The sequence below is a fragment of the Malaclemys terrapin genome, chromosome 9 (assembly GCF_027887155.1).
Source record: "Malaclemys terrapin pileata isolate rMalTer1 chromosome 9, rMalTer1.hap1, whole genome shotgun sequence".
Taxonomy (NCBI): Eukaryota; Metazoa; Chordata; order Testudines; family Emydidae; genus Malaclemys; species Malaclemys terrapin.
In genome coordinates, this window is record NC_071513.1 from 19,768,893 (window position 1) to 19,788,769 (window position 19,877).

The 19,877-nt window shown below is 39.7% G+C and overlaps 1 protein-coding gene across 3 annotated transcripts in view; it reads left to right on the forward strand.

Annotated features, from left to right (window-relative positions):
* The window catches only part of ATRX (ATRX chromatin remodeler), a 135,159-nt gene that overhangs the window by 33,764 nt on the left and 81,518 nt on the right, over nucleotides 1–19,877 (forward strand). For all 3 annotated transcript variants that reach the window (XM_054040410.1, XM_054040412.1, XM_054040411.1), the window contains 3 exons: nucleotides 9,443–9,552; nucleotides 11,833–11,900; nucleotides 13,025–15,972. In XM_054040410.1, coding sequence (XP_053896385.1) covers nucleotides 9,443–9,552; nucleotides 11,833–11,900; nucleotides 13,025–15,972 — 3,126 coding nt within the window. The remainder of the gene's footprint in view (nucleotides 1–9,442; nucleotides 9,553–11,832; nucleotides 11,901–13,024; nucleotides 15,973–19,877) is intronic.

Below are 19,877 nucleotides of genomic sequence, written 5' to 3' on the forward strand. Positions count from 1 at the left end.
TGCTGGGAGAACAATACAGCAGTGCATAGACAATCCAGGAAGTTTTTTGGAAAGTGTAGGGGACAATTTCCTGGTGCAGGTGCTGGAGGAACCAACTAGGGGCAGAGCTCTTCTCGACCTGCTGCTCACAAACAGGGAAGAATTACTAGGGGAAGCAAAAGTGGATGGGAACCTGGGAAGGCAATGACCATGAGATGGTCGAGTTCAGGATCCTGACACAAGGAAGAAAGGAGAGCAGCAGAATATGGACCCTGGACTCCCTCAGGGAACTGATGGGCAGGATCCCTTGGGAGAATAACATGAGGGGGAAAGGAGTCCAGGAGAGCGGCTGTATTTTAAAGAATCCTTATTGAGGTTGCAGGAACAAACCACCCCGATGTGTAGAAAGAATAGTAAATATGGCAGGCGACCAGCATAGCCGAACAGTGAAATCCTTGCTGATCTTAAACACAAAGAGAAGCTTACAAGAAGTGGAAGATTGGACAAATGACCAGGGAGGAGTATAAAAATATTGCTCAGGCATGCAGGAGTGAATCAGGAAGACAAAATCACACTTGGAGTTGCAGCTAGCAAGAGATGTTAAGAGTAACAAGAAGTGTTTCTTGAGGTATGTTAACAATAAGAAGGTGGTCAAGGAAAGTGTGGGCCCCTTACTGAATGGGGGAGGCAACGTAGTGACAGAGGATGTGGAAAAAGCTAATGTACTCAATGCTTTTTTTGCCTCTGTCTTCACGAACAAGGTCAGCTCCCAGACTACTGCACTGGGCAGCACAGTATGGGGAGGAGGAGACCAGCCCTCTGTGGAGAAAGAAGTGGTTAAGGACTATTTAGAAAAGCTGGACGAGCACAAGTCCATGGGGCTGGATGTGCTGCATCCGAGGGTGCTAAAGGAGTTGGCGGATGTGACTGCAGAGCCATTGGCCATTATCTTTGAAAACTCACGGCGGTTGGGGAGGTCCCGGATGACTGGAAAAAGCCTAATGTAGTGCCCATCTTTTAAAAAAAAAAAAAAAAAAAAAAGGGAGGAGGAGGATCCGGGGAACCACAGGCCAGTCAGCTTCACCTCAGTCCCTGGAAAAATCATGGAGCAGGTCCTCAAGGAATCAATTTTGAAGCACTTAGAGGAGAAGAAAATGATCAGGAACAGTCAGCATGGATTCACCAAGGACAAGTCATGCCTGACTAACCTAATTGCCTTCTATGACGAGATAACTGGCTCTGTGGATGAGGGGAAAGCAGCGGACATGTTATTCCTTAACTTTAGCAAAGCTTTTGATACTGTCTCCCACAGTATTCTTGCCAGCAAGTTAAAGTAGTATGGGCTGGATGAATGGACTATAAGGTGGATAGAAAGCTGGCTAGATCATTGATCACTACACGTTGATCCCAATGGCTCCATGTCTAGTTGGCAGCTGGTATCAAGCGGAGTGCCCCAAGGGCCGGTCCTGGGGCTGGTTTTGGAGGATGGCGTGGATTGCACCCTCAGCAAGTTTGCAGATGACACTAAACTGGGAGGAGTGGTAGATTTGCTGGAGAGTAGGGATAGGATACAGAGGGACCTAGACAAATTAGAGGATTGGGCCAAAAGAAATCTGATGAGGTTCAACAAGGACAAGTGCAGAGTCCTGCACTTAGGATGGAAGAATCCCATGCACATCTACAGACTAGGGACCAAGTGCTTAGGTAGCAGTTCTGCAGAAAAGGACCTAGGGGTTACAGTGGACGAGAAGCTGGATATGAGTCAACAGTGTGCCCTTGTTGCCAAGAAGGCTGACGACATTTTGGGCTGTAAAAGTAGGAGCACTGCCAACAGATCGAGGGATGTGATCATTCCCCTCTATTCGGCATTGGCGAGGCCTCATCTGGAGTACTGTGTCCAGTTTTGGGCTCCACACTACAAGAAGGATGTGAAAAAATTGGAAAGAGTCCAGCGGAGGGCAACAAAAATGATTAGGGAGCTGCAGCACATGACTTGTGAGGAGAGACTGAGGGTACTGGGATTATTTAGGCTGCAGAAGAGAAGAATGGGGTGATTTGATAGCTACTTTCAACTACCTGAAAGGGGGTTCCAAAGAGGATGGATCTAGACTGTTCTCAGTGGTAGCAGATGACAAGGAGTAATGGTCTCAAGTTGCAGTGGGGGAGGTTGAGGTTGGATATTACGAAAAACTTTTTCATTAGGAGGGTGGTGAAGCACTGGAATGGGTTATCTAGGAAGGTGGTGAAATCTCCTTCCTTAGAGGTTTTTAAGGTCAGGCTTGACAAAGCCCTGGCTGGGATGATTTAGTTGGGGATTGGTCCTGCTTTGAGCAGGGGGTTGGACTAGATGACCTCCTGAGGTCCCTTCCAACCCTGATATTCTATGATTAAACTCCGCTGTCGCCTGGCATCCCAGCTGCTGCCCGGCATCTCAGCTTCCAGCCCAGCATCCAGGGGCTCTCCTGCCGCCCTGCATCCAAGGTTCCGTTGCCAGCGCGGGCCAGCAGTCGGGCCCAGCATAAGACTTGGGGGTGCTGCAGCACCCACCACACTCTTAGTTCCCTGCCTATGTGGATCCTTAACGGCTAACCATTTAACCGATAGAATTTTAATAGTTTTAACGGTTACTATTTTTAAACCCTATTTACATTCCTAGTCAGAAGCATGCCTTTCCAGGACGCAGAACGTAATTGCAGACTCTCTCACCAGGAAATTCATGACTGACCACAAATGGGAGCTCCACGACTCCGTGGTCACCAACATTTTCGACTACTGGAGGACTCCTACCTGGACCTCTTTGCCTCCCATACCAACAGCAAATGCACCCAGTACTGCTCTGGCGGGGGGACTTGGTGCCCTTTCTCAATGCGATGCCCTTTCCCTCCACTGATTGCACCAGATCTATTACACCTTTCCTCCCCTACTGCTCCTGAGGCGTGTCCTACACAAGATCAGACGGGAGAGAGTGACTGTCATTCTGATCAGCCTGTTCTGGTCTTGCCGGTTCTGATTTCCCCTTCTTCTCCACATTAGCATGTTCCCAGCTTCTGCTGCCAGCTTTCCTGGAACTCCTCATTCAACACGGCACGAGGATCCAGCATCCCAATCTACAGACTTCACCTCAGAGCTTGGTTTTTGGATGGACATCTTTATTAGTGTGGGAATGTTCATCAGCAGTATAAGAAATCCTCTCAAGTAGCAGAGAGAAGCCTAGAAGGTGGTCCTATAGGGCCATGTGGAAGCATTTCACAGCATGGGCCCGACAGAGGGGTCCTGCTCCTGAATATGTGGACATCCTTCTTCTTTTGGATTGTCTCCTCTTCCTGAAGATGTCAGGCCTCACTCTCAACTCGATCAAGATACACATAGCCGCTATCAGTCCCTTTCACCCCTCTGTGGTAGGGCACTCCCTTTACACACCTCCCTGACTACCAGGTTTTGGAAGAGCCTCCTATGGACTTATCCTCCTGTTCAACCCATTGCACCTCAATCTTGTCCTCCTGGCATTGATGAAATAGCCCTTTGAACCTCTGGCCTTCTGCTCCCTGTCTCACCGCTCCATGAAGAGTGCCTTCCTGGTACCTATTGCTGCCGCGAGAAGGATTGGCGAACTGAGGGACATGATGGCAGACCTCCCCCCTCTACCATATTCATAAGTACAAAATTTCTCTGAGCTTGCACCCCAAGTTTCTGCCAAAGATGGTATCCCGCTTTCATCTTAACCAGTTCGTACGCTAAACCTCACGCCTCAGCAGCGGAATACCACCTTCACTCCCTCGACATCTGCTGGGCCCTGACTTTCTATCTGCAGAGGACGAAATCGTTCAGAAAGTCTCCTAGACTTTTTATCGCTAGAGCGGGAAGACTTAAAGGCAAGCAGTCTCCACTCAGAAGGCTTCTAAGTGGGTTTCAGGGTGCATTACACCCTATTATCAGTTATTGGAACTGTCTCCACTCCTTGGGGTACAAGCCCACTCCATGAGAGCACAAGTATTGATCACAGCTGCGCTTCATGACTTATTGTTTATGGACTTATGTAGGGAGGCCACATGGAGTTCAGTACATACATTCTCTTCCCATTACGCTTTGATGTGAGACTCTGCAACGGAGCCTCATTCGGTGCAGCTGTTCTCCGTTCCACGGTTCCATCATCATCTTCGCACCCTCCTCTTAGCTAGGTACCCTCAGTGGAATACACTAGGGACCATCGCTTGAAGAAGAAGAGGAGGAGGTTACTTACATGTAGCTGGAGTTCTTTGAGATGTATGGTCTCTATCTGCATTCCAGTCCCACCCTCCTCCTCGTCTGCTGTAGATTTCTTGGTTTGCGATGGAGAAGGAACTGAGGGCATGGTCGGTCCGCCCCGCCCTTTATCACCTCAGATGAAACCATGAGGTGTAGCGAGGGTACATGCATGGACCAATGGACACTACTACATTCAAAATCTCTGGCTCTGGATGCATGGTGCATTTATATAACCCTTCAGTGCCATACAGATAGGGACCGCACATCTCAAAGAACCTCCAATTACATTTATGTAACCTCCTCTTATTACAAATAGATCCTATCAAATTGTCTCTTTTTTTTTTTTTTTTTTTTTTGGTGAGACTAGAAGTTTGGTTCATAAAGGTAATACTATTGATGTACTAGACTTCTGTGAAATGCATTTGACTTGGTACCATACAACATTTTGATTGATTTTATATCATTTTAGGGTTTTTTTTAATGTGGCACATGTTAAATGGATTAAAACTGTTGGATAGGTCTCAAAATGTAATTGTAAATGGGGAATCCATCATCAGGCAGGTGTTTTTTCTATATAGGGTCCCATAGGGACTGGTTCTTGGCCCTATGCAATTTAAAGTTATCAGTGACCTGAAAGAAAACCGAATTACAGAGTGTTTGAAAATTACCCTGCATTCCCACTCAGCCACTCCCCTTCCATGTTATCCTGCACCCTCCTCCCATTCAGTGTCTACCCAGTCTTCTCTCCATCAGCGCTTCTGAATCCCAGTCTGTGACACCCCGCGGCCCCAGCAGCCCCATGTGCCCCATGCTGTCCGTCCACCCATATCCCATGTCTCCTGACCTGGCCCCACAGGCAGGATGCTACGAGGAACACAGCCTCTTCTTTTCCCTATGTGCAGTTGAGGCTGCTCCCTCTTGGAAGCAGCTGCTGTCCCGGCACCCCAGCAGCTCCAGGTGGGTGAAAGCCGTAATTGCAGGACTTCTTTGGCAGAATGTATTTTCTGTGGAGAATAAAATATTCTGTGCAGGACATGAATTCTGCATCTGCACAGTGGTGCAGAATTCCCCCAGGAGTAAAATAAGCACTCCCTACAGAAGGTTACCTTCTGTTAAATGAAGTTTTCCTAATATAGTGCTTCTGAAGAGTCATATATCAGCCCTTCCTTCTTCAGAGTCTATAAATACTCATGAAGAGTGAGGGTCAGAGAATGGGTAGAAGGGTTATGTGACCTTTTATAGTAGTATTTTCTAGAATGCTCAGATCCAAGGGCCCCATTATGGTTATACTGTTAAAGGTTTCTTGGCTCCTGAGCGTGGTATGTGATTCCTACATTGTGGTTCTGCAGCGGTAATGCATTTGCACAACTCAGTTTTTGCAGTAGTAACCTTCTGTTTTGCAACGCTTCATGTCATCTTTATATGATGTATTTCCTGCAGAAATATCTATAGGTCCCAATACATGCAAGGGATGAGTGGGATGTGGAGAGGATAGTTTTGCAGCAACTCTACAGTTTTTCATGTGTCTTCCTGGAAATTCTATATTGCTTGACATTGGAACCCCTTCATGGTTTTGATTCCAAAAGATATGAATTTTCTCTCAGAATCATTAAGCTTGTATGAACTAAGAAGATGCATGGGTTTAACTAAAGGTGTGATAATATTAATGTGTGTAAGGGGGATGATGATAAATTAGTGCAGTGCAGTGTCACACTTCTAATTAAAATGGTGCAACTTTGTGTATAGAGAAGGCCTTTGTGTTGTCTTTACTGGTGCTTTCTACTTTTTCATGTCCAGCTGAGGGGTGAGTGATCGCTCTGTGTAGATTGCAAAACACTATAAAAACAACAGTGCAGTGTTATGTAAAATTTTACATAGTGAATAGTATTCATTACTTGGTGGAAACTTAATTGTATTTTTTTCTAACATATTTATGTGAGTATAGTACTTGTGAAAACTGCCAAGTTGGTACCCCTGGAAATGAAAACCCTCGTTCTATCCATGAAACAAGCATAGCACAGGCTGTGGCAGTGCAGATTTTCCCCATGCTGACATGGTAGTATGCTTCCATCCGATTTTGGAGGGACTACGTCTCCTATGTCTCTTAACCTCTAGATCAGTGGAGGTGCGCGGCAGGAGGAGTGCTGCTTTTTTTTTTTTTTGCTTCGTCAGTTCGGGTGGGAGTCCGAGCAGCTTTTTTTTTATTTTTATTTTTTGCTTCAGAAAAAATGGTAGAGCAGGCACGGCAGAGGGTGCGTGCTCAAAAATTTTTACTGATAGGGTGTGTGATCAAAAAAGTTTGGAGACCACTGCTCTAGATAGTGTCCATTGTATCTTTGGCTGTCTTCTAAATGTGACAGTTTTGGTAATGTTTTGTGTGTGGTTTCCTGTCCACTGTGTAATGGACAGAGACTAGCAACTCCTCTTGCATTAGACACCAAGCACTCATTGGCTGATAATGACTTTTGACAACTATCATCTTGGGCCACATTTGGTCGTGTGACCTAGTTGTGATAGGCTCTGTATTTAATTAGTGATTGCCTCATAACCATCTAACTCCTGTCTTCCTTAACTATTCCTCCTTTTCCCCCCAAATAAAAGTTTTGGTTAAACTGAATGTTTCTGAGACTCTTGCTGCCTGCAGATGTACTGATAAACATGGCCTCATTTTTTATCTTGAAATACTTTTAATGATGGTAATGTAAACCATTTTAGCAAGAACACAGACCTTGTAACTTTATTTAAAAAAAATACTGTAACCTTGCAGTATAGCTTGAATAAAAACAAGCATAACAGTCAGATATTGATATAACCAGGTATTTATTTACCATGCAAATCTGTTGAAATTTCTGTGAGGAGAAGACAGAGTTTTGAATACTCTGATATTCATGAAAATAGAACACTGATAATAGCATATGTAGTATAAAATCACTGACCAGATATACTAATGGCAATATTCTTTGATTCAGATCTTGTCATGGTCATCCATACTAGTAGTCTACAGTATTGAAATAGGCTGTATCTGGCACACCCCTTACTACAGGATGTGGCTATTTACCTTGTGAGCAAGAGAATATTAAACATATATTTCATACTCGGCTTTGGCAGCCAGGAAACTTCTAGGTGGAATTCAGGATTTTAATTACCATTTTCAAAGTGGCACACCTCTGTCAAGAGCTGCTTTCCACACTCTAACCTGCCACACAGTTTGTATTCATATCAATCTAGTGAACCAAGCTTAAGGTCCTAAAGGATGAGGCTTGAGTGGGCATGGAGTTCCTTGGTAACAGGATGTCAACTATGGAATTTTACTGCCAATACCATAATATTATAAAACTACAGCTTTTTCCTATTCTTTGGTTCTGACCTTTATAAGAACCAGTTTAGACACCATGGGAGGGATAAAATCTTCAAAATGTTTGAGGAGTTACAGAAATGGTGCAACTGGCCTGGGATTGGTCAGGTCTTCATGTATTCTTTTTATAGATGTGGTGCTGAACAGGATTGTAAAGTGAAAATACTAGCCAAATGTTTCTTGTCCTCTTCCTGGTAAGCTGAATTGTCAGTTAAGAGATCTTACCATCTTGTCAAAATTAAGGATAATCTACTGATTCTGATCCAGCTATAACCTGCAGTTCTGCAGGATAAAACACCATAAATCTTTGCCTCTAGACTAGGTCTTGGAAAAAATGGGGTTGAGCAAGTCAAACTTGTATATCCTGTTGTGAGGTGTTCGGGACTCAAGTGCTAGCATAGGGAATTCCATAAATAAAATAACATTTTTTCCTTCAGTCACAAAAATGTGTTTCTTGTTAGCCAAAGGAAGGAAAAGCCAAGCATATACAACAGGGGCTGGAAAGCTGTCTTGCTGTACCTATTTTACAAAACCCATCTTAAGCCTGAAGTTGGTTTAAAGATTTGAAATGCCCTTTCCATTTCATATCAAGTACTTTGTTCTAAGTATCCCAAAATATTCTCAAGTCTGTTAACCCACTCTGATGTACCCAACAGCTGAAAATTTCTGACTCTGAATGAGATTTATTGTTTACCTTTCTTTGTAAAGCTTTCTTCTTCTTTACTTAAGCCTAACAGGCTCTAAAGCCATTTAAGGCTCTGTCTCCAATTTCAAAATCTCTGAATCTTTGCCAGTAGTCTGTATTTTGTTATGGAAAAGTTCAGTAGGTTCCTGAACTCTTTTTGGTATTTGTGCCTGATTCTGTGTGTGTGTTTTAAAGCCTTTAAACAAAGTCTCATTTTTTGGATTCACAACCTCCTGAATTGAGACAGGCGGGGCAGGTTGCAGTTGACATAAGTCATCCTGCAGCCTTCTCTTGATTTACTGCTTGATACCAACTTAAAACACTGGCTGTGGGGTTTCTCAGGTGGCTTCCCTTTTTTCTTGTCAGCATCACTGCTTATAAGTAAGAATAAAAGTTGTTAAATTGAACAGTTTGTACTAAAAGACCACACTACAGGTGGAAGCCCTACCACAGCAAACAGGACTAAACTGGAGTGGGAGCTACCAATAGGATGGTCAAGGTGTATTTTTGTCAAACTGTCATTTCAAATACAGAAAACATTTATAAATGACAAGATAAATGTGAACTTCCAGGACAGTGTGTTGAGCAGAATGGTCTGGAGGTGTCCTGTACAATTGCTACAAAATATTGTCTTAATCTATTTTGATCTTATATAACGTTTCACACGAAACCAGAGAGGATTTTATTTATATTTTTAACTTGTTTCATAGACTTGTTTTCCTTATTTCTCATTCAGAAATAAATTTAAAAATCTGAAGGAAATATAATTAAAATATTTATTTATAAACTGCCATGGTATTTTATGAAGAAGAATAACTGAAAGTTGAGCGATTTCACTGTACAATGCAGGACCATGATTAAATGTATTTTTACTGACAATTCAGGTATGTCCTCATAAAATAACAATTTAATCCAAGTGTATAACCTCACAAAGGAAGACATTTCTCCTGGTTAAATTTTATCCGGAAAGGAGATAATGGCCCAAAAACTCTTCATTAGCCTTTTAGAAAAAGGTGAGTGGTCATAGAAAGTTTCCTTGAAAGCTGGGTGGTAAAGCATTAGAGTGGGTTTTGAAGTAAACAAATAATTTGACAAACCAAAATGTTGTAACAAGGAAACACAATAGTTGTTCATAGATTTCTTTTAAAAACTAATATGTGGTTTATAATCCTCTATAGAGGAAGGATTGCATGGAATTGTGAGCTGTACAGCCTGTGGGCAACAGGTGAACCATTTTCAAAAGGATTCAATCTATAGACATCCTACACTGAAAGTCCTTATCTGTAAGGTATGTAATGAGTGAATTGTACTCAATGTGCCTTCTTATTTAAAAAAAAAAAAAAGGTGATCTATCACTACTTGTTTTCTGTGCGTATTGTTTTCTCTTGTTAGCCTTTTAAACTTTGCAGTGTACGTAAACAAGGAAACTGGTAGCAGAAAAGGGAAAAGCAAGTATTAAAATGTGAAGTTACACGGATAAAGCTTATACACCACAAATGTTTAATATATTGTGGTTTCTTTGGAATTTATTTTTAAAGTGTTAATAAATTTGGAATATATCATGAAACTACTCTAATTTTGGTGTTTATGGTTTTATATGCTAATTTATGGGAGCTTTCCCACTGGCTGTGAATGGTCAGTACCACAGTCCAGAATTCTGTAGCACTGATCGCTATGGGTAGATCACCTCCAGTCCATGTCCATTCCATCATGCCCCTACATAAAAGCCTTTTAAGGAAGCAGCATAGGGTGGCTTACATTGGCCCAATGCTGTGCCTGCAATGGGGGAATTCACCCATGCCCTGTTGTGTCAATGCTTTTAAGCTGGTGGAGTGGCATATAGGGTCTGTGATGTGGGCTGTATTTGGCCTTCAGGTATTTTAGTTAGTCCAGTATTATATCCTTAAGAATTGACACACTGGATCTGAACTGAGGTCCATCTTGTCCAGTATCCTGACTCAGACTATGGGGCCAATACCAGCTGCTTCTGAGGAAATTACAAAAACTCTGAAGAAAGTAGCTACAGAATAACCAGTCCACAAGGAACCTTGCTTCCAGTCCCCAGTAAAGCTCTGAATCCTTTCCAAAACTCTTGATTTTTTTTAATCCTTACCATTGTAACTCTGAATAGTCTTGTTACATGTATAAGTGTCCAATCTATTTTTTTAATCTCGCTAAACTCTTAACCTCAACTATGCCTTGTGTCAGTGAGTTCTACTGATTAATTGTGAGGTGATATTTACTTTTATCAGTTTTGCATTTCCTTTCTTTTAAATTCATTGGATGCCACCTTGTTTTTTAATATTATAAAAAGGAGAACAGATCAGGAATTCTCTATATCTTTCATTATTTTCTATCCCTGTGTCATTTCCTTTCTTATTTGTCTTCTAACTAAAGTAAACATTGCCAGACTTTTCAATATCTCATAATGCGGGAATTTTCCTGTCTCTCTTAACAATTCTTGTTGTGTGTCTCTGAATCATGTTTTTGCTATAACTTTTTTTGATATAGGATGACCAGGTATTGAACTCTGTATTCCAGGTGAGGGTGCATCATTACTTCACACACACCACATATAGGCAGATTCCGAAGCTGTTTTTCAGGATTGTGAAGACAGTGGGTACAAGTGAGGGCAGAATTTGGTCTACAGTCTTTAGGCAGCCCTTATTCAAGGAAAACTGATAAGTCACTGGAGCGCTACTTAAATAAAGACTGAATAAGGACGTCAGAATTTGACCTAACAAATTCAGGAACTGCAATCATTACTATTAATCAAGTGAGCTTAATGTTTAGCAGTCTTTGGTGGCACACAAATCTTATTTAAAAAGTTTTAAGCGTAATTTCATAAGCTCTGTTCCTGTACTAATTGTTGTATTGCTAACATCAACAACCACATGAGGTTGAAATGATAGATTGAATAAAATTCTACATTCCAATGAAGGTATGTAATTTTGGTTCTTACTGTGGTGCCAGTGTAGCCTGCTAGTGTAGACGCAGCTTATACCAACAGAAATTTTTCTTTCAGTTTGACATTAGCTACATCAGCGGAAGCCCTCTTCCATTGACATAGTTGCAGCTACACGGGGGGTTTTGTTGGTTTAGCTATGTGGGTCGGGGATTTTTTTGTTTTGTTTTGTTGTTTTTTTCTTTCCACGCCCCTGACCAATGTAGCTATGCAGACATAAGTATAGACCAAAACTGAATATAAAAAATAATAGTCAACTTGGAAGTTTTAGAATACAAAAAAACTGTGGCCTTCAAAAGAAGGCAAACACATTTAATTTTCAAATAAGGCTTGTACCATTCAATTCAGAAAAGTCATTGTTTGGGAGCTGCTGTGTCTTTGGAGACTGTTAAAATTAGTTACAGTTTTGTAAACAGCAGGTGAAAATGAGAGAGAACATTTTAAAGGGGTTTCTAGTTTTCATTTATAGACAGTGATCCGAAGTTCTAAGAACATTTTAAGAGTCTGACTTTAATGCATTCATTAGACTAAGTCATAAAGATTTATTAAATTCCATCTCACTTTAATTGAAAAAAATTCCTTGTCCACCTATTTCCCTTGCAGACTTGCTACAAATATTATATGAGCGATGACATTAGCCGTGATTCAGATGGAATGGATGAACAGTGTAGGTAAGTATGTAAACACCACTATAATATTACCCACATCAATTAAAGCAATAATGAAATGCCCACTGTCCAGCCAACAGGCCCATAATATTATGTTGATATTTCAATTTTAAATTTTAGTACAAACTAGGAAAACATAAATATAAGGAAATCAAATAGTTAGCCCTGTTGGTTAAAAGTTGAATATCACATGTCTAAAACCTAAACATCAGTTTATGTATATTTAGTTAAGTTTCCAACACCAGCTTTATATTTGTCTTCTGATCATTATCCCATAAATAACATTTATCAATGGGCCGCTAAAGCTCACTTTCCCAGAGAAATCTTGATATATTGGTCTGTAAACTGCAAACTCACTAACATATATATATATGAGGTAGAAGCTAAAACCCTCACTCGCTATTATGTCATCAACCAGAGGCCACGTTGTCTCATATTGCTATCCAGATATGGTCCACTCAGAACTTTTGCATCTGTCCAGTAACTGTCCAGTAAACCAAGAATAGGTTTATTCTATCCCGTTCACTTTCTGGTCTTGGTCAGACTATGTGCTCCAGACATGTTCCAAAAAGAAAAATTTTCTCCTACGTACACTGAGTATACACGGTTCAGGACACCTTTTCCTCCCACCCCATCCAGTACCTCATGAAACCCTGCAAAATGGGCCTCAGTAGCCCTGTACCTATGATATAGGTCAGAAAGGGACGTGCAGTTTGTATCTTTGTACTACAAAAGACTGTACTCTTTAATTCTCGTACTGAACAGGGAAGACTTAAGTTTCTTTCATGTGGCAATTTTTTAGGTTCTCTTGCTATCATATGGAGGCTAGGCAAGGGTTTTTGGAGCTGTACTTGAATATTTCTGGTTTTCTGAACTGTTAGTTCAACATTTTAATCTACTGCCTTTCGATGTCTCTTGTTAATTATTGTGCTTCAATAATGTTCTAAATTAGTAGATATCTGCTTGCTATCTTTTGAAATGAAACTTTTGCCTTTGATTAGTAACTTTAAAATATTATAACTGTTTGATAATTTTTAAAGTTTGATTTAATTAAACTTTATTTGTCTAAATAATTAATGTAATTTGGTTTTGGGTAGCATTTTAACATTTCCCAATCATCATTTCAGATGGTGTGCTGAAGGTGGAAATTTAATTTGCTGCGACTTTTGCCATAATGCCTTCTGCAAAAAGTGCATTTTGCGCAATCTGGGTCGAAAGGAGCTCTCAGCCATAATGGATGAAAATAACCAATGGCATTGCTACATTTGCCACCCAGAACCTTTGTTGGACTTGGTCACTGCATGTGACAGTGTTTTTGAAAATTTAGAACAGTTATTGCAACAAAACAAGAAGAAGATCAGAGTTGAGAGTGAGAAAAGTAAAATATATGATCACACACTCAAATTTTCTCCAAAGAGAAATATTTCAAATTGTAATGGAGAAGAAAAGAAATTAGATGACTCATATTCTGGTTCTTTAACCTATTCCTATAAAGCACTAATGGTGCCAAAAGACATGCTTAAAAAGACAAAAAAACTGGTTGAGACCACAACTAATATGAACGCTAGTTTTGTAAGTTTTTTGAAAACGGCAGCAGAAAATTCAGAAATAAACTCTACCATACAGCTACGTCAGCTGAAAGCTTTTAAATCTGTTTTGAGTGACATAAAAAAAGTTCATTTAGCATTAGAAGAAGGTCTGAATCAAGAGATTCAAGCTTTGGATGTTAAAATCAAAGAGAAGAATACCAAAGAGAAAAAAACTGATATTAAACTAGAAAAAAATGAAGTGAAAAGAGATGAAGGAAAGGAACATACAGAGTTGAAAGAGGACACTGTAAAGTCAGTGAAAAAAGCTGTGTCAGAACAGCCTGACAATGAGCCCATGGACCAAAATGTTCCAGCAGCACAACGAACAGAAAACAAGAATACTAGCAGTGAAGATAAAAAGTCTGAGACAAATGAAGAGCCTCAATATGAACCTAATAGTACTGAGGCTTTAGACATGGATATTGTGTCTGTTCCTTCATCAGTCCCTGAAGATATTTTTGAGACTCTAGAATCGGCTATGGAAACTCAGAGTGCAGCAGATGAACAGGGCAATGGAAGTACAGCAACAGAGCTGGAGACAGTAAATGTTAATATAAAATGTGCTACAGCTTCAAAAGACATTAAAGGGGGTACCAAGTTAAAAGCACCAGCTAAAGTAAGAAAAGAATTGTTTGTAAAACTGACTCCTGTTTCCCTTTCTGATTCTCCAGTTAAAGCTGAAGATCAAGACAGTAATCCAGTAAAGGGAGATCAGAATGCTGATGTAATACCCAAGGCAGAAAACTGTGATTCTGGAAAAGAAAATCATTACATTGGTAATGAACGCTCACCTGAAAATGAAACTGTCCCCTTGGTAGAGGAATCTGATCTCAGGAGGTCTCCACGTGTGAAGACTACACCTCTGAGGCGTCAAACAGACATGAATCCTTTAACATCTAATTCAGAAGAGGACAGCAATGACGCATACTGTGAGAAGCGCAAGCAAAAATCATCAACCCAGTCAATGAGAAAAAAAGATAAAAGAAATTCTTCTGACAACACTACTGATCATCCTAAACCTAATAAGCTTTCTAAATCAAAAAAATCAGACATATTGGACCAAAGTTCGGATTCAGATGAGATGCCAGCAGTCCTTAAAGAAGTAGCCATGATGAGTCCTAGTTCCTCGGATATTGATAGCAATAGTGAGACATCCAATAATATTCAGAAGAATGCTTTAAATGATCGAACGAAACAACCAGTGAAGTATGAGAATGGAAAGCGCAAAAGAAAAAGCTCCACTTCTGGTTCAGATTTAGTTGCCAAAAAAGGCAAATCAACTAAAGGCTCCACTTCTGCAAAAAAGAAACGACAGAACCCTTCAGATTCTTCAAATTATGACTCCGAGTTAGAAAGAGAGATAAAGAGTTTGAGTAAAATAGAGTCTGCAAAAAAAGCCAAAAAGAAATACCCCAGAAAAGAAGAGAATTATGATTCTTCTGAAGAAGAACAGAATAAAAAAGGATCTACTAGTAAGAAAAAAATAAATTTGAAGAAACAGCAGGTTGAATCATCTGATGATGCTGAGAAGTCATCCCCAGAGAAAGAGGAGACTAATCATTCTTCTGAAGATAAAAAAATTAGGAAGGGGACAGCAGTCAATGAAAAGAAAAACAGAGATTTAAAAGAAAGAACTCCGAAGGGGAAGCATGACGGATCATCTGATACTGAGAAATCATCCCTGGAGAAAGAGGAGAGTTGCCATTCTTCTGATGGTAAAAAGAGAGCAGAAGCAAAAGAAAAGAAAAACAGAAATTTGAAAAAGAGAAAGGTACAGAATGATTCTTCTTTGGACGGAACTGAGAAGTCTGCAGCGAAGGAGCAGAGTTGTGATTCTTCAGAAGACAAAACCAAGAATAAAAAAGGAACAGAAGGTAAAGAAAACAAAAAAGAAAACTCGAAAAAGAAAAATGATAAGAAAGAACAAGATGGTTCTTCTTCTGATGGAGATAAATCATCCCCAGAGAAAAAGAGTTGCATTTCCTCTGAAAATAAGAGTAAAAATGAAATGGCAGTTGAGGAAAAGAGAGAGAGAAATTTGAGAGAGAGAACATTGAAAAAGTTGCAGAATGATTCATCTTCAGATGCTGAGAAGTCCCCAAAGAAAGAGGAGAGTTCTTCTGAAGATGTTAAACAGAATAAAAAACGAATAGAAGCTAAAGAAAAGAAAAAAGTAAGCCACAAAAAGAAAACCTCCAAAAAAGAACAGAATGACTCATTGTCCTCTTCTGATGAGGAGCCTTATGAAGACAATAAAAAAAAGAGTAAAAAGAGTTCCGCTAAGGAGAATAAAAAGGGTAACTTAAAAGTGGAAAAAAGAATTTCTAAAAAACAGAAGGATGACATCACCTGTTCCTCCTCATCAGATGAGGAAGAAAATGATGACCAGAATTCAGCAATCGATGGAAGCAGTGATGAGCAGAAGATTAAGCCAGTGACTGAAAGCTTAATACTGTCCTCCAACACAGGATTTTGTCAGTCTTCAGGTGTGCAAAGGCCTACAATTTGATTAGTATATTAATATGGGGAGGTCGATAGTATGAGTTGGGTAGTCATATTGATTTAATAATCTAGTAGTGCAAATGCTTAAGTGAAAATATCTGTAAATGTGACTGTGCATTCCAAAACTTAAGCCATATTTCTAAAACCTGTTTTCTAATGTGATCAGAAGTTTTGTGATGCCACTTGCAACCAGTTATCATTTGACTTGTACTAACCTTGGCAAACAGCCTTTTAACTTAATTTACAAATCACCTCGGCTTTTTATTTAATTGTAATACCTTTTCTAGGAAGAGATTTGAAAAACTGGAGCCAGAGTCTGTAATACCTAGTGGTTGCATTGTAGGTTGGCTTTCTTATGCCTATTCTTAGTTGCTTTTGTCTGCCTAATGAATACAGAACATGAATTGGGTTTAGGTAGTAGAGAACAGGAGAGCTCACATCAGATCTTCTAGCTTTGGGTCATGTAAGGGAGAAGAGTATCAAGCCTTGCGGTATAATGTGGCTTTTGGAGGTTTAACTATAGTTATGCATGTGCACTTTTTAAATTGGGCCTGATTATCTTTGTTTCCCATGAAATAGATTCTAGTAATTTTATTTAACTAAAGTGACACCTGTTGCTAAAGTCTATCAGGCTGCTATTTATTACTTGAGCAGATTTTTATGCATTTTAAAAGTGCTTCTGAGAGCATGGGGGCTAATTCTTTTTCTCTCCCAGACTTGAGGGGAGGACCCCCTTTGATCAGCATCTGATTAGTCCTTTATTCTCTTTAAAAAAAAATGCAAAGCATCACAGCTGGAACTTTTAGGCTTGGAGAACCTAAAAATAAACAGGAAGGGTGATCTTGAGGCTAAAACGACACTATCAAGTTTCATTTCCAGCTGAACAACTTATATCTACTGTTGTTACTAAGATTACTCTGAGAGAGAAACTTTTTCCAGACTGTTTCCATTGACATTCTATAGTACTTCTTTCTGTACTTGATTTCACTGCATTTCACCCCCTTCCCCATGACTTGTGAGACTGTAGCTGAAACAGAAGATTCAGTAGGCAGGAGTATGCACAGAGAGGGAAGAATGGGGACGAGAGGGCATTGTTGCTTTTTAGTCTTCCTTCTCAAAAAAGTAACAAAACCAAAAAAATCGAAAATGTATTTCAAAGGAGACTATCAGAAAATTAATTAAAAAAAAAAATTAATTCAGAGAATTCAAGTTGACAGTGTTCCTGTAAAGCACAGACCTCAGGAACTCCCAAGTTCTGTTTCAAGTTCTGCCACAGACTGTTTGACTTCTGGGGAATTATTGAACCTTTGTGTTTTATTATCCCTATTTGTAAAATGGAGAGAATACTTGCCAATTTCATAAGGGTGTTATAGTACTTTATTCAGTAATGTTTGTAAATTACTTTGAGATCTTTGGATAGAAGGCACTATAAAAGAGCATAGTTTTGTTAATATATTGAGCCAATGCTTTTAGAGTAGTATTTACTGATACATTTTGTTCATATATTACTATTCTGATTATAATAGGGTCAAAATCTAAAAGAGTTAGGCAGAAATCTTGTAAAAAAGTTGATTTTCATGTACAATTAGAGTGGAGCTGGAACATGCTAATTTACCTAACAAGCAGTGGTATAATGGGTGTTGTTAAATTCTGAAGGGGTTGTTTTTGTTTTTTAAATCTTCTGCTTTAGGGAAAGATGATCTTATGCTCATTGTTAATGTAGGAGCTTCTAATCTACCTAGTATCAATGGATTGATTTAACCATTCTTAAATTAAAAATTTAAGGCTCTTCGCTGGTCTCTTATTTAAAGAATTTAGACTGTTCAGAAAGTCTGGCAACTGCAGATAGTTCCAGTTCTATTTATAAGATATGTTCCCTGTTTTAAGTTATTTTGATTTGGAATCAGTGCGATTAATTCAGCTCTGAATATGCAGTAAGCACAAATTTTAACATAAAGTTTTCTGTACCTCTCTCGTGTGTTCCACCTAGAGAATACCTTAGAGGAGATTTGGTGTGTTATAAGAGCTACTTAACACTGAGCCATTATTCAAATTCAACAGGTCATTTTAGTGTATGTGTCAGTATGGATTCCAGTGCAGTTGTGCATGCATGTGAGATTGAAGTCTTTGGACTAGAAATGTCTTTTGGAGCCATGTATGTGCTGTGTGTCTACTCACGCTACAGTGCCGGGGAGAAAGGGTGAAGCAACTGTAGCCCTTCCCTCAATTTCTCTTACCACCTATGGCAGTGAGAGTGAACAATGGTGCTTGAGTCGCTACTAATTTTCATTTGCTGATTATTCTACCCAACAATTCTTATCTTGCCAATCATCTGCCTAACTAGTAGGAAATCTTAATGTCCAAAAGACCACTACACAATTTGACATGACATATACAGTAGTTGTTAAGTAGAGGTTCAAAAGTGAAGCTGCTTGATATATAGGTCAATATTGTGGAGCATTAATAAAAGATTTCACTATACCTGACTTTTTTGCCAGTACTATTAGTCCATTTTTCAGTGGGCTATTAAATTTACACAAGTTCATGCCATTTAATATAAAAATGTAAAGAGAATAGAATTAAAGATATAGAATGTTTTTCTTCCTTAAATGGGCGGGCCATAAACTTCAAGATACTACTCAGACAAGGATCTAAGGGTGACAAATGGAAACTTAAACCATTATCTCAATGTCTGGCAGCATTTAGGAATTCAAGCATACCTATATGGTAGAGGAGTATACCACAAACCATAATGGTAATGTACAAGATAACATTATTTCTGCAGCTTCATGAAAGTGCAAGGTGAAGAATTTTATACAGTTTAAAGAGAGACTCCTCTTCCCCAAGTCCTTACATAAAATTACATCAAATAATCTAATAGTGATACCCTATAAGGAAAACGGTTCATCATTTTGTGAATCATATTACACGAATGATATCAAAAAATTGTAAAGAAGTAAGAAGCAGTGTAGCCCATAGGGCAAGTTTGCCCATGATATTCCCCCCATTATATGCACTGGCTTGCCTTCTATTCTATTCTGCTGTAATGCAAGAAGACTACAGGCCTATATCCTGTAAGATATTAGCTGGAGCATAAGTTAGCATAACTGTGGTTAAGTAGGCTGTCTCCCTTAGCACAGATCAATGGTTACCTTTAGATTTGGGGAACTAAGACGTTTGTTCAACAGTAGGAGCTAGAATGTTCCAGTAAGTGCTACTACAAGGAACGTGGAAGTAATAACTGCAAATCCACTTAAGCAAGGGATGACGGTATGATCATGCGCTGAAATGGTAGTCACACATATCAATATGTTAACATATAAAATAAGTGCACCTCAGTATTATACTGGTAAAAAGGCTACATGTAAGCATATGAGCAGATGATGCTTAGGCCCTGTAATAGGGCAGTCACCATGTGGTCCGGGGCTGGTCTTTCCCACTGGGCCTCTTCCATTGCTGTCTGCTTCTTTTCTACTTGACCCTTCAACTCATTGGGGGACTTGTACCATTGGACACTGCATGCCAGAGACAGAGTTGGTCCATTTGTCCCCAGCTAAGGGTGTGAACATGCAATTCTAAAGCTTATACATAGAATGATACCACAGATTACCCTGATCCTGTATTATCTTTATCTTATGTGACTTGGATCATTTCTAGCTTTCTCCATTATTTTAATAAAGGTATCTAAGGTTTTATTTTGCCCTCAGTGTGAGTGTCCTTGTTACTCACCCTGAAACTCCCCACAAAATATCGAACTCCTTAGTGTGAATTCTGTGTAGCCTGATTCTGGGAGAAGAACCTTATTGCAGTCAGATCAATTGGTCATTAATCTAAACATTATCAACCTTAAAAAAGGTCAGGCAACAATAGGAATGAGAGAGCGTCTGAA